Source organism: Acanthaster planci, linkage group LG18 (genome assembly GCF_054643075.1).
Source record: "Acanthaster planci isolate LZ-2023a linkage group LG18, COTS_SCS, whole genome shotgun sequence".
Lineage (NCBI taxonomy): Eukaryota > Metazoa > Echinodermata > Asteroidea > Valvatida > Acanthasteridae > Acanthaster > Acanthaster planci.
The window spans coordinates 2,684,534-2,692,751 of NC_141794.1; the positions used below are offsets into that span (position 1 = coordinate 2,684,534).

The following is an 8,218-nucleotide window of genomic DNA, read 5'->3' on the forward strand; positions in this document are numbered from 1 at the left end:
TTGTCGTGCTTGCTGGGGGGGGGGCTAGCTGAAGTGTTGTGATACAAGATGTGGGGGAGTATGTGAAAACCCCACGGTTGAATAATGAACAACATCCTTCCGCCAAAACTCACTGACGTATTCCCCAAATACTGAAGCCTGGCCCGTCAAACAGTAATACCAGGGAGGGTATGGCGGCAGGGGTAGGGTAGGGGTTGAGACAGTATCGTTGAAGATCATCACAAGCTTCAGTTCCCGTTAATTCATTGGACAGATAGCCACCGATCTATCCGTAATCAATTGTACGACTTAACGGGGACAAACGGGCGCAAAGCGTACAACTCAAAGCAAAGGCAGATCCGGGGGATGGTGCAATAGCGCTCCCAAAAAAACCCCAAAATTTTGTCCGAAAATAATTACCGAATTTTTTTCTGTGTCATTTCCCGTCTTTCCAAAAGTGTATACAAAACCCAAAATGTGGCCCGACACTCTCAGGAAGGCCAAGAAAGGTTGTACATGAGAAAGAGTCCACATTTTGTGGCGCCGAAACAGGTACCGCTCCCCCCAAATGGTTCTGGGTCCTCCCTTGATTCAAACCCCGTACCACACGAGATTAAGGGGTTTACCCACGCCATGTAGGTGCTTTTTCCGAGGTTGACATGACGCATTGACTTGACTTGGGTCCATGCCAAAGTACCCACCCTCTGACAGAAAACGTAGGCTGAAGACTAGTGTGCATTTACATATCAAAATAAGTGGTTTATATTCTACGTTTTAAATGCTTTTGGTTCATATGTGATTTCTCTATCACACAAAAAAACTAAATAATTTCTACTTTCAGTAACATCTCCGTTATTTTATACATTTAATCGAGTGACATGAGGACTGAGTCACCCTCGTACTCGGAAAAAGTTGCCATGGAGACGACAAAACAGGAACCGAATCTCAGAAAGGAAGCGCGCATGACAAATTTGACTCTGTCAACAGCTGCACTTCAAGTTTTCACCGAAGCTCTCCCGTCCCCACTTTGTCAAAACAAGATGTGCCATCCTTCTTAGAAAAACAACCGTCAGCCTCAACCCCAGTTTTTCCATCTTCAAGTACTACTATGATCGAATAATTGTCCACCCCAAGTGGCTTCATGAGTTTTTGGCTGAAACTGCCCATGCATGTCCTCATTAATGACGCCATCGCAATGTATTTGAGGGTCTTGTTGCTAATTAGGATACATAATTACGCCCTGAATAGAGCACCGAAGTGTGACGTCACTGTGATCCAGAAAGTGCAGTGCAAACGAATGGAGTACGCGCGCGTGTTGGTTCACGCGCTGGTTCACGCGCTGGTTCACGCGCTCATGCCTTTTACACACTAATTGTGCGCGTGACGTATTCACTTCGGTACTCGATAGGATCTCTTCCTTTTACTACAATATTAAAGATCAAAAATTTTAAAATGAAATTACCACACGGGAATTTCTTCAGTGTTCTGTATTACAATAGAAAAGCACATGATTTCTGTATATTTTACAATTCTTGCAGCATTTAAAAACTGATTGGAATGAACAATACTCGGGCTTTAAAAAGTAATAAAATATATGTGAATTGCAATGATAAACTAACTTTTTGGTTTTTCATATCACATGGTGATGTGCAGCTAATTCCATTTACCTGAAATGGAAATTATAATATCTACCTATTTGGTTAAGCGTTTAAATCCTACAGGCTAAAACTTTACAGTAGAAAGTATAAAACTGTACTGTCTTTTTTCCTGTATATTCATTCGTAAGGTTAATTTGACACCGTGGTAGTACATGAATCACTTGATTTCAGCTGACGAAAGAAATCTCGTCGTGGGTCCGGTATATCCGACTTAAAACAGCTCGAGTGTTGCCAGGATCCCCAGCGTTGCCATGACAACGACAGGCCCACTCACAGCCAGGGTCGTGGCTGCGTTGAGAACAAAGTCCAGAATGACGACATCGTCAGGATTGACGCTATCAATCACGGTGACAGATTTCTTTTGGCTAATATAACCGGACTTCGACACCTGAAAAAGAGATGTACACTTAAGTTACTTGCCAAAAAATGCCTTCAGTTTACAAATAAATTAATATAAAAAGGTGCCCGTACATGAGGGCGCTTTTCACATTACATCAAAGGAGATGCGTCAATATCGCAAGGTATTCGGGCACAGCGGTTTTGATGTGTTTGCTTGTTTCTTGTTCTAACAACAACTTTTTTATGTTTTAATTTTTTACACCGAACTACAATTTTCGGAGAAGCTTTGAGCGTCCTTCCACGGTCGAGCTGAGAGAGGCGGGGAGTCTTTTTTTTCAGATGTGGTGTCGCTATTTTTCTTGAAAGGAAAATCTATTTTATGCATGCAAACGGCCAACTGTTGTGTGCATAAAAGGCTTTATTCCTGGATTTTTCACTGGCTCTCTTGTTCTCGCAAGATTTAAGAGACATGCAGTCCAACATATTCACATACAATTTGCCACGAATCATCACTGCCCTCAACCGCTTACAAAATACCTAACCAAATCGACGATATTTGCTCGTCCAAAGTTTGTGCCTTCCTCAAAAAACGTTTGCATAAGCGACTAAAACTGGCCACCAGCAAGGCCATGCGCATCAAATCTCTCTGATTCTCAACCACACAATTACATGCACTTGCCTCTATCTCGTAGGTCCCGTTAAGTAGAAGTCTCCAGTACTCGCCAAGCTCAGTGGTAGACGGAGGATTCGGGGGACTTGCCTGCCCAACAATCGACACAGAGGCGCCCTCTAGTGGCTCACCCGTGTACTTGTCAGTGACAATGCCTTTCACCCCTGCAATGTAACAGCCAGATAAAATAACACGATGGAGAAAAGGAAAGAAGGAGAGAGAGAGAAAAAAACAACAAACAAACAAACAACCAAACACCCCAACAAACAAAACATACAAACACCCCAACAACCCCAACAAACAAACAAACACGCCGGCTCTAAAAAGTAAGAACGTGACAGGTAAATATTCCAGGTCCTATTAAGGGTTTAAGTCTGTGTCTATCGACATCAGGATCTTAAAAATCAGTTTCTGGCGAGAATTTCCTATGAGTTTCTTCTCAAATGTGCAACATTTTCTGCTCCAAGTACCACAACCAACAACTGCAAATTAAATATTTCCTCTACAAATTTCCGAGCACTTTTCACGCTGTCAAAGTCACAGGTCTTCATCTACAGAAATGTGTCAGTCTGACAGCCCCCGGAAAAGCCAGTTTATCTCCAAGCCCTCATCTCAATTCCACATCGAATCATCTCTCCCCAACCCACCTCTGTGAGCGTGCTGAAGGTAAGCCATCAAGGCCGGTCTGTTCTCCTCCCAATGCGTCGCTAACGTTGACGCGTGCGGGTATTTACAGCACGCGACTTCCAGAGTAATCTCGGGGCAGCCGGCGAAAATGTAGTTGTAATCTTGCATGCCACCTAGACGGACAAAATTGACAGAATTCCTTTTATTCCTCCACGTTTATTGTTTGGAGTCACATTCAAGAATTTGGATTTGTAATGTGGCATGCGGATTCGTGTACAGTATTCCTTGAAACTATTTATAGAATGCTTGGGTCGTCAGAAGGAAGAGGTATGTAGGTAAAATTTCTGCAAACAAAATGTCATTGAAATATCTGCAAAGAGATCACGGCCTCGGACTAGATTTCAAGAACTCGAAAAATGCTCTCTTCACTTTTCAAACATCTTCGTCAGTTATGTGTCCTGTATTCCATCAGAACCCAGTCGTGCGAGGTATTATCCAGTCAATATGCCGCATTGACGATTAAGCTTGATTCCTATTCTAACAACAGACATCTCAATACTGCGAAAGCCAACACCCGAATGGACAAAATATTAAAGCTCAAAAACAGCTTTGAATCATCATAACTTAAACTGCTATTTTAAGCTAGCTGAAATTTAAATAAGCCACTTGCGAGTTAAATTTAAATAAAATCTGGTACACTGTGTTACCTGATTGCATAGAAATGTAACAATTTGAACTCCCCAGACTAAAGACACTGTTGCTGTACTTCGTGATTCGGGGCAAGCTTTTGCATAGGGACCACCATCTCTGGATTGGACTGGTTCCTTTGTGCCGTTCTTATCCATTGAGAATACAGTATTGTTGCAAGGCGTCTCTTATGTAACTAAGCAAAAGCTTGCCCAAAATTACGAGGTCTAGCAACAGTGGTTTTAGGATGGAAAATTCAAGTTGTTATGTTCACGTAAATTTAAGAACTCAGTATACCAGATTTTATTCAAATTTAACTCGCAAATGGCTTATTCCCACAACACCGACGACATCTAGATGTAATAACAAAGTTTCGAAATAAAGTGCATTAGGCGAATTCAAATATTTTTCGACTGGACGGACTCAGGCTAGAGGACAAAAAATTCGCTCACCTTTGACGAGATACCATTCCCCTCCGTTGGTGATCCCATCCGGGAACCCGTCGTTGCTATCGTTACTGCGGCATCTGTTCTCCTCAACCTTGTGCATCCTCGGATGGTTCCTGGAGTAGGCCAGGGAGATCACTCGGAAGAAGGCGTCATCCGGACTCCTACTATAGGCTGCATTGTCACCCGGTTTGTCCTCTGTTAATCAAAAGACGCCGTGATATAGAATCACTTTTTCGTTACAGAAGAGGAAAGTCATGGAAACTTACAATTTACAGAGTTGGTAAACGTGGAAATTATGCAGTTTCACATGTTGACAGTTGACAAGCTGGTGGCTTGCGAAAAACTATATTATGCTTTATTGGACGCTCTATCAGCAATAGGCTTGAATTTCCAGTAAGTGGTTGAAGTAAAACTGGTCCATGTTTACAATGTATGACGGGAGTATTACATTTCAGATAAGGAAGCCACACTCAACCTTGACACAGTAGTTGTGAATGGTAATTGCCGTGCTTGTAGCGCATACCAAAATAATTTTCAGTAGATACCGGTAAAAAGTGTAGATATGTTAGTTTTCTTCCATTAAGCGTTAATAAAACTGCGTTCAAATCAAAGACATAATGGAGTGCACTGACGGGAGTATTACATTTCAGATAAGGAAAGCCACACTCAACCTTGACACAGTAGTTGTGAATGGTAATTGCCGTGCTTGTAGCGCATACCAAAATAATTTTCAGTAGATACCGGTAAAAAGTGTAGATATGTTAGTTTTCTTCCATTAAGCGTTAATAAAACTGCGTTCAAATCAAAGACATAATGGAGTGCACTGGAAGTTGCATCGACCTTCTCGAATTACGCGAGCTGTTAAGATTTTTAAAAAAAATGCCCGCGTTGGCTGGATGTAACGTGAGCGACCAACCTGGCTTCATGTTGTCGAAGGGGTAGTTGGCCAGGAGGGCGCCCCCATGCAGGTTCGCGGAAAGAACGAACTGATAGTTCTGCACCCAATCGATGATCGCCTTGGTCTCCGGCTGTAAAACGAGGGCGTCGTCCGGCTCAAAATAGTCTGGGAAATTACGATTCAGATCGATTCCGTTGTCATTGTACCTGATCACAGGAAGAGAAAAATCAAAGGAAGCAATCGGAAATGTCAACTAAAACTGACAGCAATCTCAGTTGATGGGTAAGCATTTTGGCACAAGTTGCCTGAGAGGGCGATAAACTTGATTTATTTTGGAACTGAAACCAGACAAACATGTACGGTGCTGCAAGATCATCGTCTATTGTACCTTGGATTGATTATTCATCACTAATTCATTATTCATCCTATTAATCACTCTTAATTGTGCATCAAGAGATGGCGCTGGTCACCACATTTTAGCGATGATGTATTCGTGTCACACACTGAAGAGGATAATCGCACCTGCCCTGGACGCCGGTGCAATCGCCTTCCATGGACACCTCAAATCCATCTGGGTTCATGGAGGGCAACACGTGAACTCTCGTGTGATCCAGGAGTTGCTTGACGTCAGAGTCGGTGTTGTAATTCACCAGGAGGTATTCGATCAACTGAAGCAAGAGCTCCCGGCCAACGACCTGTTTGAAAGAATTTCAAAACATCGGAAATGGACCGACGCCATATGGGCTTCAAAATTTAAACTTTTGCTAAGGCTACCAATTAACGCACGTACACTATTGCAATGTGACATTTGTACTGCTTCATTAGCGATCAAATGCAATATTCAATTCAATCTATGTCGATTTACAAGGATTTACGGTCCCCGAATACCACATTGTGATCTTGGAGTTTGCGTTTTCTCGTGATGTTCTCTTTAGCAATCAAAGTTCGGATTGTCTCACGAAAACGAGTCTTGCGAAATGCACCTACTAACTGACCAAAGTGTGAACCAAAAATCACTCTGAAAGTACCTCGTTGCCATGCATATTGCCAACGTATTTGACATCAGGCCGCATTGGGACGATCTGGTCCGGTTTGCTGCCGGAAATGGCGATTACCCATAGTTCTCGACCTGAAAAGATACCGGTAGCCAATAACATTCATTCTTGAGTGCATCACGCGCGTTTTAATACCTACAGTCACCCTCGACGATGTTTGTGTGGGTGGCGTGTAAGTTCTCGTGTCCGCGAGCAGCCCTTCGCTTTCCTGTAATCTCTGCTTAGAAATTTGGAGCGTGGTATAAGTCTGGAGGACCCAAAGATCTCTTTAGGCACTTCCTCAAGCCCTGCTCGAAACTTTCAACACCTGAATAAGGCATTTCAACACCGGAATAAGGCCTTCCAACACTGGGATAAGGCCTTTCAACACCGGGGTAAGGCCGTTCAACACCGGGATAATTAAGGCCTTCCAACACAGGGAAAAGGCATTTCAATATGCCCCGGATTACCGGAGTTTTGCGCCGTGTCTTTACAGCGTGGTTCGAAAGCCCTAGTCCCACACCGTGTCGTGTACTGCATTACTTCATCAACTCACCTTGCGTCGATTTGCCGATGCTGTAGAGATGGGTCATTCTCGGATGGCTGTCCGCCAGCGACTTCATCAGCGACGTCAACTGGTCATAGTTGTGATATTCGTGTCCGATTTGCGGCAACGCAAAACCGAACGGGACGAGGACCAGCGTAAACAGAAGGCAGACGGAGGCCATATCGCACCGAGGAAGTACCGTTCGGGAGGGCATATTAACCGGCAAATGAACGGCGTAAGCTACCCGGATGGCCGGTCATGCGTAGCAGTGCCGGCCCCGTGACCGTCACAGCAAATACAAGCAAACTGTACATGCCACTTGATGTTTGTAAAATGACGTCTTGACAATAGCGCACTTCACAGCATGAGTGCAAAGGTTGACGGTGTGTACACCCAAAAATATCGAGACAAACTCCCGCGCAATATATGGCTTTCATGGAATACTTTGGTCATCATAGCGATACAATATTTGGTTTTGATCTTAACAGAACAAAGAGCATCATAAACCCGTCCAGGATAAGATTAGGGCGACTTCAACGGCCTAAACAAATCCAACCACGCATAAAGTCTGTAAAATTGATATTGAGCAGGCAACAAATGGGATTTTTACGTCATGAAACGTTATTAGCAATAGACCCTCTAAAACTCTTTATATTTCCACGTTTCCATTTTTTTCATTTCACAAAATCCAAGTTAATTTCATTTTCAGTCATTATTAAGAATAAAAAGTAGGGTTAACGGTGACGACGCCCTTTGCCAAGAAAAACTTAGTCACACGACTACGGTGTGACAAATGTCGGTCTTGGCCAAGGCCCTTACAAACTAGTGCCATGTCCAGCAACTTCTAACGTATCGCTGTCATATGCGCTGTTGGAATTATCCGACGACTTGATAGGCTTATAAACCTCTCGTTGTAAGTCACGCCCCTGTGTACCCAAGCTGCCCTACGCTGATTTTGTGCAAACAGAAAGATGACCTGTTTGTTTCTGGTCACCTGTTGTCCGATTCAAGCTGATGGAACATTCTCGTGTTGGTTTCTACTGGCCACGTCCACTTCACCAAGGTGCGTGGGATGGCGGCGCGTGAGCACACACAGTTGGGGAGTTGTTCACAAGGTGACCTCGTTTGGGATGCTATGCCATTTTTGTGTTCTCCGTAACCCGCCAAAATATTTTCCAAGGTGGGCAACTTTTGGAGGGAAAGTCTGCCTTCTCTTGGCCCCTACAACTGCGCGGGATGCAGCACTGTGCCATCTCAACCATGCGCACCCCACTACTGATGGCATATCATGTCTGGGACTTTTACAGACACGGGCAATTTCCGTTCGGCT

General features: G+C 43.7%; 1 protein-coding gene across 1 annotated transcript; it reads right to left on the reverse strand.

Annotated features, from left to right (window-relative positions):
* Positions 1-717: 717 nt before the first annotated feature.
* Positions 718-7,235, reverse strand: LOC110977803 (carboxypeptidase D-like). Its single transcript, XM_022232246.2, has 8 exons — positions 6,898-7,235; positions 6,336-6,436; positions 5,830-6,002; positions 5,326-5,513; positions 4,413-4,604; positions 3,294-3,446; positions 2,656-2,810; positions 718-2,025 (listed from the first exon to the last, which is right to left on the reverse strand). Exons 1-8 carry the CDS (start codon positions 7,100-7,102, stop codon positions 1,849-1,851), a joined length of 1,344 nt encoding a protein of 447 aa, XP_022087938.2. The 5' UTR covers positions 7,103-7,235; the 3' UTR covers positions 718-1,848.
* Positions 7,236-8,218: the final 983 nt, after the last annotated feature.